A 16,538-nucleotide genomic window follows, 5' to 3' on the forward strand; every position below is an offset into this window, starting at 1 on the left:
ATCTTTGCAATTTTCAATCTGCTAGGTTAGTTTCGTTATCGCTGCCGTGGTTTTAAGCATGGCTGTTCCGCTGTCCATTTGCTCCAAACAAGAGCAACGTTCATTGATCTGTTTTTTGTGGTCGGAAGGCGTATCAGGGGCCGAAATTCATGGAAGACTTTCGTTACAGTACGGGGAACAGTGTTTCGCCACAACGGAGTGTCTACGAATGGACTAAAAAATTCCGAAATGGTCGCACAAGTGTTACGTACGATGAAGGAGCCGGGCGATCGTTTACCGCCACAAATGAAGAAACCATTGAGCGTTCACGTCAAATGAAACTCTTAGACAGACGATTAACTATTGAGGAAGTGGCACATCGTCTGCAAATTAGTCACGATTCTGCCTACGAAATCATCCACAACAGACTTAGGTTTCATAAAGTTTGTGCAAGATGGATCTCAAAACAACTCACACAGTTGCGTTAACAAACGCGCTTGGACATCTGCAAAAAACATTTCGATCTTTATGGCAACTAAGGAGACAATTTCTTAGACAGGATCATTACTGGTGACGAAACATGGATCCACCATTACGAGCCAGAGAGTAAACGGCACAGTATGAATTGCAAACATCCAAATTCGCCGGGCAACAAACAGTTCAAGACCAAACCACTCGCAGGAAAACTGACGCATACGGTTTTTGGGACGCACAAGGTCCAGTACTGGAGCGTTATGGGGAAAGGGGCACAACAGTAAACAGTGTACGTTACAGTGAAATGCTTACTGCCAGGCTAAAGCCTGCAATTCGAAGCCAACGCCGAGGCCGGCCGCTGTGGTCTAGCGGTTCTAGGCGCTCAGTCCGGAACCGCGCGACTGCTACGGTCGCAGGTTCGAATCCTGCCTCGGGCATGGATGTGTGTGATGTCCTTAGGTTAGTTAGGTATAAGTAGGTCTACGTGCTAGGGGACTGATGACCACAGATGTTAAGTCCCATAGTGCTAAGAGCCATTTGTGCCATTTGAACAAACGCCGAGGATTTCTGTCAAAAGGTGTTGTGGTGTTGCACAACAATGCCCGTCCGCATACTGTTGCCCAAACTGGTGAAATTCTCCAGAAACTCAAATTTGAAGTACTGGATCATCCTCCATATAGTCCCGATCTTGCCACTTCTGACTATCAGTTGTGTGATCCACTCGAACAGGCATTAAAGGGCCGTCGATTTGCCTCGGACAAAGCAGTGAAAGAAGCGGTGCATTCCTGGCTCGCAGCTCAACCGAGAATCTTCTTTTATGAGGGCATCAGGTAGCTTGTTCAACGATGGACCAAGTGCGTTGAAACGCAAGGAGACTATGTCGAAAAATGATGTTATTGTAAGTTTCCTATTTGATTACAATAAAATTGTATAGCAACTTTGAGGGTAATAATTGACTTACCCTCGTGCAAACATTACTTGCACAGGAACGCCCAGGTAGATAAGTAGCTGCTGCAAATATATGGTTCACGCAGTCTCAAATACAATCTTTACGCGGAATGATATTTAAAAGGTCAGTAGCGTATCTCAGAATGTTCGTTGTTCCGCTTCCTTCATTATACATTATCTGATCAATACTGCTCGGACATCCCTTTGTGATACAGAACGGACCACTAGATGTCACGAAAGACGGACCCGCCAGATAATGTGAGGAGGAGAGGACGGTGTTGCCAGTACAGAAGCAGTAATAAACAGCAGAATGAATCGGCTGGAGAGAGCAGTGGCTTGGAACATGCAGTAATCGTAGGATGCTACCTGATTGACAAATCCATCTGGACCATTTGAAGCCTTTTAAACTGGAAATTTGTAAATTGGTGGTAAAGTCCTATGGGACCAAACTGCTGAGGTCATCAGTCCCTAAGTTTACACACTACTTAATCTAACTTAAGCTAATTTACGCTAATAGCGACACGCACACACCCATGCCCGAGGGAGAACTCGGACGCGCGGACCGTGAAACGACGCCTCTGACTGCGCGGCTAACTCGGGCGGCGAACCCTTTTAAAGCTGCCCTAGTCGGTTGTTTGTGAAGTGATTGTGAAGTGCAAACGCGAACGAACAATCTCAGCTAAACCAAGAACCGGTAGACCCTCGTACTGACGGACAGAGGGCCTTTAGCATTGCGGAGGACTTATGTTAAAGACTACGTGGGATCAGACGATGCAATCACTAGTGAGTGCTCCAGCTATCACAACGACTATGCGCTGGCAGTTAAAAAGAACAGAGTTCAGTGGTCGAGCGGTCCTGATAAGCCAATTATTTCTGTATTCAGTGCTCAGTGACTTTTGAAGTGGGCCAAGGATCGATGCCACTGGGTAGTGGAACACTGGAAATGGGTGATTTGAGTGACGAATCACGCTATACCTCGTTGCAAATCGGATGGGAAGATTTGGGTTTTGCGAATATCTGGAGAACTTCATCTGCCATCATGTGTAATGACAACAGCGAACGGTTTCTAGGCGCTTCAGTCAGGAACCGCGCGACTGCAACGGTCGCAGGTTCGAATCCTGCCTCAGGCATGGATGTGTGTGATGTCCTTAGGTTAGTTAGGTTTAAGTAGTTCTAAGTTATTGGGGACTGATGACCTCAGATGTTAAGTCCCACAGTGCTCAGAGCCATTTGAACCATTTTTTAACAACAGCAAAGTGCAGAGCACCATACTGGGGTATTTTTCCTGGTTAGCGTGTGGTCCTATTATTGTGCTTAAGTAAGCGCTACATGCGAAAGGATATGAACGCAATTCACAACAATCAGTACTCGTACAGTAAAGGAATAATATGGAGACGATGATTGTGTATTTCAGTATGATTGTGGACTCGGTCATAAGGCAGCATCTGTGAGGCAACGATAGGTAGATAATAATATTCCTGAAATTTACTGTCCAGTCCAGAGTCATGACATGGATCAATCGAGCACCTTTGGAATTAGTTAGAACGTCGACTTCAGATTCAAGCGTCCATGTCTTATTTCTAAGCTCCTGAGGAAGAACGGGCTGTCATTCCCTCAATAGACATTCAAACACCTCATTGAAAGTGTGCCGAAGATAGTTCAAGCCACGATAAAGGCGCAGGTTGGACACAACCGATAGTGATGTCCAGTAACATAATAGGTGGCCGGATACTTCTGATCACATACTGCAATATATGTCAACATGAAGCAGTCTCAAGGCATTCGCTGCGTATCTTGCTTCGTTGAGAACCAGAAGACACAGTGAATGACTTTGGACTACGCTATGTGGACATACGCATACACTATTTGAGCCTACGACTACAAAAACCTTTGTTTAAATGGACTGTTGAAGAAGATAAGACATCTAGTATTGAAGTGCAATGTACGTTAGATGTTTCTACGAGGACTACTCGGGAAGTAAGGTCTGATCAGTCGCGAAATGGAAACCGCAGTGAAAATCAAGGTTTTATTTGCAACTGTTACCTACACCTTCCAGCTACTTATCTACATAGTCACCGCTTCAAATGAGTCATCTGTCGTAGCGTTGTACCAGCTTTCAGATATCCTCGTCACAGAAGGCAGTCGCCAGTGCTTTCCGTCAATCCTCTATGCTGGTCTACAGCTGGTAGTCTGTGTGAAGATATTGTCTTGACAACCAGCGGTTCGTGAGAAGAGAGATGAATCTCGGTTGGAGTCAATGACGGGCTGTGTGGTGGGTGATCGAACACTTCCCATCGAAAACGCTGCAGTGTGTGGTCAAGAGCTGTCATGTATAAGGAAACGCACGACAGTTAAGTTCTGTGAGGTTGCGTGACTTCAGGCGAAACCGCTCTCCAGGCCCTCGTAGTTGGCGGGGGACGCTGTTTTCTAGGCATCCCTGCATACTCACTGTGCGGGCAACAATGAAAAGAATGATTGACTCAATCGACAGGCATGCTAGAGACCCTTCTCAACACATCTGTGCAAAGATTCTTCGGATTTTCATTGTAGTTTTCATTTCGCACCTGATCGGACCTTACTTTTCGAATAGCCATCGTATATCGTGCCGCCGTTATTTCTTCGTCGCATTGCCATCCTTCGTATAAATCATTTTATGTGTTTTACATTATTGCTAGCCTTACAAAGTGGCGCATGAAATAAATAAATGAAAGCCATTAGTCAGTAATTTCTATACTTCACGCTGCAGTAGCATGACCTCATTCAGAAATCTTCCGTGGTTTGTTTTGTGGTATGTAATAACACAAGTTGTGTCTAGAAATCATCAGATATCAAGATAAAGAGAAACTTCAGAGCATTATGCTCCTACGAACGACGTCAAGGTTGTCAGTATGAATTCGAATTAATACAGATTCATGGCAGATTCACAAGACAGAACGTGTTGATATCAACCATTATACAAACTGGTGTACTCATAAAAGTGTCATTGCTGAGTGACTAAGAAAATCTAGAACGGGTTAGACAGTATATCCAGTTAGCGCACTGAATGAAAGATTAGCTTTAAATGTATGTAATCAATGATAACTCTCATAAACACGAGGAAGGATCTGATATGTACACATGCATAATGCGTACAAATGCAGAGTCCGATTTTATCCGATTGTAAGATTATGGTAAACGTTTGGTAATTATTTAAGTGCCTGGAGAAACGATATGCAGGTAGATTCTGGTTGACGACAATGCGAAATCAGTAGCAGCAGAACTCAGTGGAAAATTCAGATTTTATTGGGAGGTTTCTGGGAATGTGAAGTGCGACCCTGTATTTAATCCCATACAACACAAAAGTATGACTAAATCTAAATTATTCTTGGAATATTTGGAATAAACTAGGCAGCAGGCACCGAAGTAATTCACATGAGCTTTAGGGATCGTTAGGTGTCGGTATAATAGTCTCCAAATCTTAAAAACTTTCTTAGAAATCAGAAATATAAAGGTTTGAAAAGCAAGGAGATGTCATTCTCGCAATCGCTATTGCATACATTTTGAGAACCATTGTTCGAGACAGATTGTCACCTGTTTCTTCTGTATCCATCGCACAATTTTTAAACTAATTTTCAGCACTTAATATTATATACGAGGCAGCGTGCTACAGAAACACAGCCTGAAAACCTGCTGAAAATTAAACACTTCAAAAATTTCTACGGAAATTCTATATAGGCAGAGCAATAAATTAAACAATCGCTAATGATTAGCATATTTCCTGATATGGGTCCAGAATAAAATAAATAAGCAAGCCGCCTTATATATGCAGGGTGATTATCAATTCATTATACAAAAATTAACTTTAATTGTGAAAATTGTAACAAACTAACAGAAATATTTCATGCAGCATTGTATGCAGTGTAGCTTCAAGTTTTATTTACAAATTTTCAATGTTACTACATTTTGTAACACGACAGATCGCATCTGTTATTAGTTCCCTGCCAAATCCTGTGAAGCAAGTCTTGATGTATGGTGACAACTGCACGTGTCATCCGTTGTTGCAGCGCGTCGACGTTTCCAGGAAGCGGAGGAACAAACAATTGGTCTTTAATGCGACCCCATATAACACAAGTCCGTTGGGGCTAAACCAGGTGACCGTGGTTGCCACGGCGCTGTACCATTAAGTCCAATGCAAATCAGCACACTCCTAAGCAGATGCGCGACAACTTCACGATGAGGATTTGGTGGTGCACCATCTCGCTGGAAAATAAATTCTGTGTCAATGTCCTAATGCAACTGAGGCATTAGATAATGTTCAAGCATATCCAGTTACGATATGCCAGTTACAGCTGACTCGGCAAAAAAAGGAAGGACCTCAAATCTTGTTAAAACTTACAGCGCAAAAAACATTTACCTAGTTCCGTACATGTTCGATTACGTGACGTGGCTGCCGCTCACCCCACATCCGTACCACTGGTACGGAAGGTCGCTTCGTCACTGAAAAATATTTTATTGAGAAAATCACCTTCAGTATGCATTCTGTTAAACATTTACACAAAAAACTCAGCTCGTTTTTCTTTCTCACTTTCTCTTAAGGTTTCCAACAGTGCCTTTGAATGAAAGGCGTTTCCGCAATACCGTCCATACTGTAACACTAGGCGTATTCAATTCTAAGCTGGCACATTCGCTGGATTACCTGTACTATGAATGTAAGGCTGTCGAACTTGTTCAATTGCTGCACCAGAAAGGACTGCTGGCCGACCCTGACATTGCGTTCTTTGTGATACGCAGCCAGTTTCGGTGAAACGATTCTACCTATTATTAACAGTTTTTCTTTGAGGTGCTGACTTGCAATATTTAGTCGTGGATTGTCTCTGAACTGTAGTAGCGGATTTGGATTCATTAAACTATAAACAACACTGACCATGCTCTTCATCGTCATATGACCCCATGATGACTTTTGGACTATTTCAATCGCGAGTTCCACCTGGCAGGAACGTTGGGAAGTTATCTACCCTTTTCACAATTAAAGGTTACTTTTGTGTAACTAATTTCTAAACCACACACACGTTTAAATTCCAACACTTCATACTTGATCTGTCATTCTTTTATTTCCTCTTGGTTCTTGTACCTATTGTATATCATCCATCCTTCCTGTAGCCTATACCCATATCTCCGAGAATTTCGAACATCTTGCACCATTTTTACGTTGTTGCACGCTTTTTCTAGGTTGAAAAATCGTATGACGGTGTCCTAATTTTCTTAAGTCTTGTTTCCATCAAACGCAAGGTCAGAACCACCTCTCTGTCGCCTTTACCTGTCCTAAAGCCAAATAGATCGTCACGTAAGAGATTCTCTGTTTTATAATATGGTCAGTAACATGAATGAATAAGATATTAGGGTGATTCTGCACTAATTCTCGCCGTTTCTGGCCTTCGTAACTTCGGAATTGTGAAGTCTTTCACTCGTATATTACACAAGTGAGATACACTACAGGAAACTGAAGTACTAAAATTTTTCTTTCAGTTTTGTTGTAACTGTGTGGGGCTGTTAGCAATGAATAAAAGATCGAAGTGTAGTTATTCATGGGGATATTTTTATAAGAGTCTAAAGTAGCAAAGTGATCCAATACGGTGTTTCTGGTCATGGAGAAGTAGAAAGATTATGTACCAGTCAGATGTGAGGAACCCTGAGGAAATATCTGGAGCGACTGAATCCAACATTAGGTTTATCATTTGAGAGACAGATTGTTTCAGTAAAACGAAACAATTGATCTGCTTCATTGTGATGCAGTTTCTGAGCAGATTTATAGGTTTACTATGGAGACTCCACGCTCTCCCCCGGTGGCTAATTTATTTACCGGAGATGTCGAAGACAAAGCACTCGATTGCGAAAGTTTTAAACCAACGGTCTTCTAGAGGTGTGTGAACGACACATATGTAATTTGGCCTCACGGGAAGGTTGAATTACACCCATTTCTTGAGTTAAGTAGAACTGCCAAATGGAAAACAGGCAGGCATTCACTGATAACAGCTTGAGTTAAATAAGATTATCAAATAGAAGACAGGTATGACTCCAATGATAACAGCACCAGCTAAGTGAAATAACTAAATAGAACACAGGCAGCCTTCCTTAATGACTGCCTCAGTTAAGGGGACATACCCCTGAACGGGCTGTATTTTTAGCATTATCTTCAGCCTCGTAGTGCAACTTATCTATGAGAGGTAGCTCGAAATTCTTACACACAATTAGGGTCATTATTCAAAGCATTTCGCAAAAACTCATTGAGATATTTATTATCTTTTGGTACTGACAACGATATTTATGATAGTATAAAAAACGGAACACTGTTTCTCTGCAGTACCATTTCCTCTTGGAACCACTGACTGTAGGGATTGGAAAAGAGTCAGAGTACAGGCAACATTCAGATAAGTGTTTTATGCCATCTATTTCCTTCCAAGATCTGATCTGTGAAAAACACAGGTAATTTATTTTACTACGACAAAAATATTTAAAAATGTACCTCTCTGACATCATCATCGCGTTATAAATTTCTTAGGAAATCGTAGGCAAGAGAGATAGAGGAGGTCATTTTAAATTTATGTACCAGTTTTTGTGATTTTAACTTTAGTCATTTAGGAGAAAAGTTTACCTGAATGATGAAAATTCAAGTTTTCGGTAAATCGCAAAAGAAGGTTTACAGATTTATTAACTTACTACTATGCTCGTTAAGAACATTCCAGGGGCATACTCCAGTTGTCCTCCTGTTTCCTTATCCTCCATATTCTTTCTCTTCATTCTTTTCTTTATCCTTGACTCCTTGGTAGCAGCTTCTGCAGCTGTCTCTGCTTCAGTTACCCGCCGCTTGTCAATAGCAGTATGAGCTGAAGCCATATTCCTTCCAGTCAGGATGTTCAAATTCTTCATAACATTGGTCCTTGAAAGTGCACCACCATTGAATGTTATTACTGCATCCATTACACCATCTTCAGCATTGTCAGCCCAACAAATACAGCTTTGGGTGTTCTCTCCCATATACAGTTGTTGAAGCTTTCATTTGCATTCTGAGAGAGACCAAGCATACATTTCCTAAGTAGATTTTTATTTGCCAGATGCCTATATATAGGCCTAATTGCCTCCATTACAGCAAGTGGTAAGGAATGCTTTTGGGTATACTGTATACCTGTAGCAGTGCTCAACAAGTACTTACACCACGAATCTTCCCCTTTTGGACACAAAGCATGCTGTGGGGTTTCATCTGTTGACACTATATGTTACCCAAACAGCTCGTCTCATGTTCTCCAAATCTCCTACATTTCTCCTTATTGATAATCCATAATACTGAGTCAAAGAATCAATTTCACTTTTTGTAAGACGACCTGGACCACCTATGTGTTTTTCGTCTGACAGTGTTTTCCACTGACGTCCTTACACAAATTTCTCAGCCGAGCTCCAATTCTTTTCTGTACATGCCGAACACATTCAAGATTTTCTATCAGAGTGACCCAATATGGTATGCCATTAACAACAGTAGTATGTCCTTTACAGTCTCCATCCCCAAGGTAGCCTACATACCTCACACCACGACTAACCTCTGATCTTCTAAAAATGTTTAGAAGTCCTTTAGTTTGTATGTTTCCACTTGGGCCATCAAATTTCGTTACAAAAACATGGGTGATAATAAATTTACTTAAACAACCCTGTAAGTGCTTTGTTAGACATTCATAATCTACTACTTTATCAGTTTCCATAAATATGGCAGTTATAACCACATTCAGAGAAGTATGACCTCTCTTCTGCCAAGATCCGTCAAATGCTGCTACAATGTCCTTATTCTCAGACAAGGCTACTGCTTCTTCTGCTGTTTGTTTTCGTTGAATGTTCACTTACACCGCATAAAGCTTTTTGTATAAATTTATTGTATTTGTCAAACCTCAGTGGAGGTGGAGGCAAATCCATCAGTACACAAAAAGTCTGGACAGCTCCCCTTCCCCTTCCAATACCTCGTATTGCATTAGCAAGCTGAATATTTACACTGTAATGTCGACTAGCAGTTACTGGCGATCTTATAGTATCAATGTTCATCTTACACGAGTTACAATCACTAACCGACTTGAAAAACCCTTCCTTGCTGAAATGTCCTCAGAAACGTCAATACTCTCTTCACAATTGCAGTACTTACATTTCATAGCACCCTTCAAAAGTCTTGACAGCATACTTAGGTTCACAACAGCGCTTCCGTCGTTATTGGTGCTCACAATACTACTAGGCTTGTTCTTATTACATTCAGAAAGCGAAAGATTACGTCTAGAGGCATTGTCTGTAGACACAGTTTCTGTCTCTGAGCACTATGCAACTTAACTTCTGAGGTCATCAGTCGCCTAGAACTTAGAACTAATTAAACCTAACTAACCTAAGGACATCACACACATCCATGCCCGAGGCAGGATTCGAACCTGCGACCGTAGCGGTCGCTCGGCTCCAGACTGTAGCGCCGAGAACCGAAAGGCCACTGCGGCCGGCAGACACAGTTTCTGCGGGCTACTTTTGAAGCAACAGATGTGTATTATTCGGTTCTGTTTTGAACTGGTTGCCGCGAAACTTTCGTTTGGAGGTAAATTTCTTTATTCTCGGCATTTGCAGCACAGGAAACACACACACAGACACAAAACAACACACAAAAGCTACAAAACCACACTCTTATTAAATTCCGAAATCATTTAGTCTCAGATCTTAGTTTACATTCGATCCATATCCTTCTAGACATACCTGTACTTCGGTTCTGGGAGTCAGTGCCTTCTAGAATACACCTGTGTTAACGATCCGTAACTAACGACGGAAGAAACGAAAGAACAAGTTAATGTATCACGTATTCTGACGCACTTCAAACTAACAGATGGGCGTGGCCCCTGTGCAACATTACGTTCAACTTCAATTTTAGAACGAACGGAAAATGATAATGCCCATAAACTATACATTTTGGAAATCAGCATGAAATGCTCTGTTCTACAGTCTAAGAAATGTTTTTCAAATTTTTAGTCATTTTCATGAGCATGTCCCCTTGTTACCAAATAGAAAACTATCAGACCTTCATTGATAAAATCTTCAGTTAAGAAAGTTTACCAAATGAACTTTGACTATTGCCTTCTCGCCATGTAACTTTATGGCTTCTACATTTTCATTCTGATGAATACATCCGTAGACGTCATCTTGGGTATTACTAACCGCTTCAACTTAGAGGAGTTGAAACCTAAGTAAATGTATTAAATTATATTTGCAACCGGTTGCCTGTGTTATTTCTCCACTGAAATTTACAAACGGTTGCTGAAAGGCAGACATTTTCAAAACAGGATGACTGATTTCTTTGTAACGCGGGTGTGCATCAGTTTCCTTGTGGAAAATGTAATAAGTCTTATACAGATCAGACAACACGCACCGTTCATAAGAGGTGTGTGGAACAAAGAAGATACACACGCTTACTACAGACAAATAATTCAGTTGTGGTAGAGCATTGTAGAGATACGGGTCATTCGATTAACTAACGTGTAGATTTTAACATCCACCTCTTCCTTTTGGGATTCTGTTTTCAAGGAATTCATAGGAATTGGATTAACCAGTAACTTCATAAACAGAAATAATGGTTTTAATTAGGATAAGGCATGTAGATTAAAAATGAACAAACTGCAAAAAGGTCAAAATTTAAGGAGATGGAACCTGGATAAACTGAAAGAACAGAGGTTATAGAGAGTTTCAGAGAAAGCATTAGGGAACGATTGATAAGAACGGGGGAAAGAAATACAGTAGAAGAAGAATGGGTAGCTTTGAGAGATAAAATAGTGAAGACAGCAGAGGATCAAGCAGGTAAAAAGACGAGGGCTAATAGAAATCGTTGGATAACCGAAGGGATATTGAATTTAACTGATGAAAGGAGAAAATATAAAAATGCAGTAAATGAAGCAGGCAAAAAGGAATACAAAGGTCTCAAAAATGAGATCGACAGGAAGTGCAAAACAGTTAAGCAGCAATAGCTAGAGGACAAATGTAAGAATGCAGAGGCACCTATCACTAGGGGTGAGATAGATACTGCCTACAGGAGAATTACAGAAACCTACGGACAAAAAGAGAACCACTTCTCTGAATATCAAGAGCTCAGATGGAACATCGGTTGTAAGTTGTAAGCAAATAAGGGAGGGCAGAAAGGTGGAATGAGTAAATAGAGGGTCTATACGAGGGCGATGTACTTGAGGACAATATTATGAAAATGGAAGAGGTCGTATATGAAGATGAGATGTGAATACTGCGTGAAGAATTTGACAGAGGACTGGAAGACCTAAGTCGAAACAAGGCCCTGCGAGTAGAGAACATTCCATTAGAGCAGCTGATACCCTTGGGAGACCCAGCCCTGACAAAACTCTACTATCTGATGAGCAAGATGTATGAGACAGGCGAAATACACTCAGCTTTCAAGAACAATATATGAATTCCAATCTCAAAGAAAGCAAGTGTTGACAGGTGCGAAAATTACTAAACTATCGGTTTAATAAGTCACGGCTGCAAAATACTAACAAGAATTCTTTACAGACGAATGGAAAAACTGTTATAAGCCGACCTCGGGGAAGATCGATTTGGATTCCGCAGAAATGTTGGAACACGTAAACCAATACTGACCCTAAGACTTATCTTAGAAGATAGATTAAGGAAAGGCAAACCTTCATTTCTGGCATTTGTAGATTTACAGAAAGATTTTGACAGTGTTGAATGGAATACTCTCTTTCAAATTCTGAAGGTGGCAGGGATCAAATACAGGGAGCGAAAGGATATTTACAATTTGCACAGAAACCAAATAGCAGTTGTAGGAGTCGAGGGTCACGAAAGGGAAGCAGTGATTGAGAAAGGAGTGAAACATGGTTGTAGCCTATCTCCGATGTTATTCAATCTGTATATTGAGCAAGCAGTAAAGGAAACAAAAGAAAAATTCGGAGTAGGAATTAAAATCCATTGAGAAGAAATAAGAACTTTGAGGTTTGTCGACGACATTGTAAGTCTGTCAGAGACAGCAAAGGTCCTGGAAGAGCAGTTGAACGGAATAGACAGTGTCTTGAAAGTAGGATATAAGATAAACATCAACAGAAGCAAAACTAGGCTAATGAAATGTAATCGAATTAAATCAGGCGTTGCTGAGGGAATTAGATTAGCAAATGAGACACTTAAAGTAGTAGATGAGTTTTACCTATTTGAGGAGCAAAATAACTGATAATGGTCGAAGTAGAGACGGGCGATAGCAAGAAAAGCGTATCTGAAGAAGATACATTTGTTAACGTAGAGTGTAGATTTGTCAGGAAGTCTTTTCTGAAAGTATTTGTATGGAGTATAGCCATGTATGGAAGTGGATCATGGACGATAAATAGTTTAGACAAGAAGACTATAGAAGCTTTTGAAATGTGGTGCTATAGAAGATTGCTGAACATTATATGGGTAGATCACGTAACTAATGAAGAGGTACTGAATAGAATTGAGGAGAAGAGGAATTTGTGGCACAACTTGAAGAGAAGAAGGGGTCGGTTGGTAGGACACTGAGACATCAAGAGATCATCATTTTAGTACTGCAGGGAAGTACGGAGGGTAAAAACTGTAGAGGCAGACCAAGGTATGAATACACTAAATAGATTCAGAAGGATTTAGGTTGCAGTAGTTACTCGGAGATGAAGAAGCATGCACAAGATAGAGTAGCATGAAGAGCTACATCAAACCAGTCTCAGGACTGAAGACCACAACAACAACTAGGCATGGAATCTTGCTCTTGGTGTAATTAAATTGCAGAGAAGCAGTGAAGCTGTTACCGCTGCCGAATATACATCGATAAACAATCAAATGTCTGAACGCTTTCACCACAGGTGACGGTTGTGTTAATATAGCCCTTTGCCGCCTACCAGTATCTGTGCCCCGAATGCGCAGTACCACCGCGATGGAGTGTAGAAAGCCGCGCTTGGGACCTTACCTTGTCGACAGTCTTTCTAGTCAGTCTAAGCTTGGCCGAACGATGCGTGGCTGAAATAGCAGTGGAAGAAGTAATATTTACGCGGCTGGATGCCCTAAATTTAGGGGATTCTTCGTTGCACATCACTGCCCACATGGAACCTACCGTAGGCTTCTGGAACCTGTCGCCTGGTGGGACCTGGAATGTTGCAGCCTGTTAATCAAGATTCGTAGTTTCGCTCTGCCCTGTAAGCGGTGCGCGATGCGGCGCCGGACTCACCATCTCGCGAGTGTTCCGCAGCGGCACGCCTCCCTTCCACCAGGTGACGACGGGCGGCGGCCTCGTGCCCACCACCTCACAGCTGATCTCGTACGTGTTGTCCGCCGACAGCGGCCGCCTCTGGCTCGTCAGCTGCACCCACAGCGGACGCACTGCAACAGGCAACGGGCCGCTAGTGTTATTCTCAGAGCAACATCTCAAAGCATGTACACAACAGCACAGAACAGTGGCGCCTGTGCAGTCTGCGCCTTGTAACGTGCGTAAACGAGTACACTGCGTGCCGAAAAGAGTTAAAGCACCCAGAAAGGGATGACGAAACGAAATGAAACTTCACGGGTTGAGAGAATGCGTAATATTATTTCAGTGATTAAAAAAAATCGAATAAAATTTACAAAGCACTTGACAGTGTGAACTTAAACATCATACAGATAGTTCATACAGACACGTGCCAATTGTGGACGAGCATTGTCCTGTTGAAAATGGCACCACGATGCTGTCACATGAGAGATAACGCACGAGGACGCACGATGTCCGTGAAATACCGTTGTGCCGTCAGAGTTCCCGCACTCACAGCAAGCTGTGATCTGAAGTCGTACACGACGACTTCCCACACCAGGAGAAACACCGTCATGCTTCTCCAAAACACTGCAAGTATAGGTCGTCTTCCCAGGTTGCCGCAGAGCAGTGCAGAACTGCGATTCATCACTGAATCCGATACCATTCATCCATGGTTCTCAGTTACGATATACTTGGTGCTCCTTAGGGCGATTCTCCATTGTGGTCATCAGGAGTTGTCGACTGGATCATCCCGGGTAGTACAGACCTCTGATTCACCGCTGTACACAGTCCGATGCCATGCATCAGCGTATCATGGTTCCCGGTTACGATGTGCTTGGTGCTCAATACGGCGATCCTGTTTTGTGGTGGTCAGGCCTGGTCGTCTGGAATCTTGACGATGAGTGTGCTGATCCTCATGTTCACATGCAGTTCCACCGCTGGCCATTGTCGTACCCGAATGCCCCATAGATGTAGATATTGCACGATTCGACCAGGCAACCAAACAGAAAGCAACAATCAGGCCCCTTTCAAAGTGTATCAATCGCTGACAACAAGGTTCCACATGTACACGCCGCTTAGCCATGTGTGCTTCGCAGTGGTCACTCATCATCTACACTGTTGCAATTCAATATGTATTCTGACAGGTCTGGTGATAACCCTTCACCTCAACAACACTAATAGGTAAAGGAATGTAAGGCGAAAGTTAGGGCACCATGTACCATCACGGGTCATCTTTGTTACTCCGATATCGACATAAATATCTCTGTAACGGGTAGGTCCCTGGCAGTCACAATTTCTGTTAATTACAACACAAACTGAGTAAGATACCAGAACAGATCAATAAAAACTAGTAGGCCACGATTAACAAGAGTTTCAGCTAACCCAGATTACGAACTAGTTCTTTATTTTATTACGAGGGAAAAGGCAAGCATTCAATAACAACAGCTTAACAGGCCTCCCATAATAACAGCTTAAGTTATGTAAAATTATCAAACAGAAAACAAGCAGGAATTCAATGATAACAGCACGAGTTAAGTAGAACTGCCAAATGGAAAACAGGCGGGCCTTCAATCATAACAGCTTCAGTTAAATAAAATTACCAAATAGAAAACAGGCATGCATCCAATGATAAGAGCATCAGTTAAGTGAAATTACCAAATAGAAAATAGGCAGCCTTCTTTAATAACAGCTTCAGTTAAATAAGACTACCAAACAGAAAACAGGTGGGTCTTCATGAATAACTGCTTCAGTTAACGAACCAACAGTTTGAATTTCCTCATCAGAAGCGATGCACCAGAAGGCTTATCGCAAGAAGCACAGGATACGTCAAATACGAAATCCAAGAGAGGTTACAACGAGCTAATCGGCCTTCCAACGCCCTTTTCGTTGAGTAAAGACCGGCAAAAGAAATATTAACGCAGCAAGGTTAATTACTTGAAAGCAACAATAACTAGCCATAAGATACACTCGCGTCACTGCAAGATACCGTCTCTACAACGACGGCAAACGACCGAAAGAAAACTAGGCCGCCAAACGCAATTACACAACCTCAGCAATTGCAGATTTTGAGATCCAGGCACCATCTAAACCAATATAATGAACAGAGCGATGACGTCTACAATGCCCGGTGTCTCGAAACTGGCGCCCGGCCGTAGAGAGAGAGGTACTTATGTGGTGTTCGAACAGGACATGTTTGACAGGGATGTCGGCTAACACCCAACTATGTAGGTACTGCGTGACGTGGGGAGTCGAGGTGGAGGTCCAGCCACAGCACGTTATTGCTTCGGTTCAGAAAACACCATCAGCTCACACCGTTTAGGATATCATGTTAACAAACAACCAAGGCCAGTACAGATCCACGAAAAGCAAACGACAGCCACAATTCAAGGAATCAACTGTTGGTGAAATAGGTTAGCTAAGAAACCGCAATGATCCAACAGACCTATGGGTATTAATAAGAAAATAGCAATTAAAACCTCAAAATCCAAAACTTAACTGATATTCAAAAATCGAAGCTGAAGTTTGCGGGTCCAAAGGTGGCCTAGAATTCAGCACACCGAGACTGGCTTCAGCTCTCTATCGGTGTTACGTCCCACAGCTGACTGGCCAGGCTGCGCACGAAGACTGCACTCGAAGTCAGCCACGGATTCAAATCGGACCACAAATATGCCCACCAACCAGTCGCTGGGAGCCTTGCCCGAGACGTCTGCGCAAGTGTTCGCCTTACACGCCGGGCCGGCCTCTCACACCGTCCTCCTCGCTCCGTTAGCACTCCCCTACTCGACCCCTCCCTCCCCCCCCCCCCCACTAACTACACACTGTATCACCATCAACAAGCTCGAGC

At 42.4% G+C, this 16,538-nt stretch overlaps 1 protein-coding gene across 1 annotated transcript in view; it reads right to left on the bottom strand.

The window, feature by feature from the left end:
* The window catches only part of LOC124613119 (nephrin-like), a 651,915-nt gene that overhangs the window by 68,120 nt on the left and 567,257 nt on the right, over nt 1-16,538 (bottom strand). The window contains exon 6 of the mRNA XM_047141732.1: nt 13,637-13,788. Coding sequence (XP_046997688.1) covers nt 13,637-13,788 — 152 coding nt within the window. The remainder of the gene's footprint in view (nt 1-13,636; nt 13,789-16,538) is intronic.

Source organism: Schistocerca americana, chromosome 4 (assembly GCF_021461395.2).
Source record: "Schistocerca americana isolate TAMUIC-IGC-003095 chromosome 4, iqSchAmer2.1, whole genome shotgun sequence".
NCBI lineage: Eukaryota > Metazoa > Arthropoda > Insecta > Orthoptera > Acrididae > Schistocerca > Schistocerca americana.